The sequence below is a fragment of the Penaeus monodon genome, chromosome 34 (genome assembly GCF_015228065.2).
Source record: "Penaeus monodon isolate SGIC_2016 chromosome 34, NSTDA_Pmon_1, whole genome shotgun sequence".
Taxonomy (NCBI): domain Eukaryota; kingdom Metazoa; phylum Arthropoda; class Malacostraca; order Decapoda; family Penaeidae; genus Penaeus; species Penaeus monodon.
The window spans coordinates 12150471-12151272 of record NC_051419.1 but is presented as its reverse complement, the minus strand read 5'-3'; the positions used below and the strand labels follow the sequence as shown (position 1 = coordinate 12151272).

Here is an 802-nt window from a genome sequence, read left to right as displayed (position 1 = left end):
TCTTAATGCCTAATTAAATAATTGAATGATGATGAAGCAGAGTTTAACTGAATATTAACACTGAAGATTTAACATTTTTTAACAATTATATGATAAAAGAAAATGTAAGATTTATGAAGTGATGAATGAATTTTCCTCTTTGGAAAGATTAGTCAACACTGCTACTCATACAAGATCTCAAATTGCTTCTAGACACATCCAATAAGTACACCGACCCTTGTACCAAGTCAGCACAAAGGCCCTAAGTGCCCATAATATTCAGGTTCAAGCTACTTCACTACTTTCTGAAACAGTTCATCATCATTGCATGACACTTCTTATTCGTGTAATGACTGGAATTAATTCCTTGTCTATCACAGGACATCTCGAGTTCCTTGAGAACTTCTTAAAAATCTGAGGAGAATGACTACCTTCAAAAGTAACATTGTGGAATCACTTAACATACAGAACTTCAATAAATAGTTTCCATCTTTATAAATGAAATAAATATCTGTTCACCTCTTAAAGATCCAGATCATACAGCTCTCCTTCAACTTCTATTTAGGCAACTTCTTGAGGTGCTTGAGCTCATGTGTGAGCCAGATGGCAAAGGAGAGAGTGAGTAGTGAGCCAGATTGGTGCATGGCAGCCAAGCTAGTGGGAACGTACAGCAAGAGGGTGGAGATGCCAAGGCCAACCTAGGGGAAAGAGAATTATATATTATTCTTGTGCTTATATAATAATGAGCTTCTGAGGGAGTCATTAGGCTCTGTTTGAATCTGATGTACAGCAATGAAAGGATAAACTGTGAATATAACTTGGG

The 802-nt window shown here is 36.5% G+C and overlaps 1 protein-coding gene across 1 annotated transcript in view; it reads right to left on the bottom strand.

Moving 5' to 3' along the window:
- Positions 1–6: 6 nt before the first annotated feature.
- LOC119594590 (cytochrome c oxidase assembly protein COX15 homolog) overlaps positions 7–802 on the bottom strand; it is a 6059-nt gene continuing 5263 nt past the window's right edge. The window contains 1 exon segment of the mRNA XM_037943631.1: positions 7–677. Within this exon segment, the coding sequence (XP_037799559.1) occupies positions 537–677 (141 nt within the window). The 3' untranslated portion in view covers positions 7–536.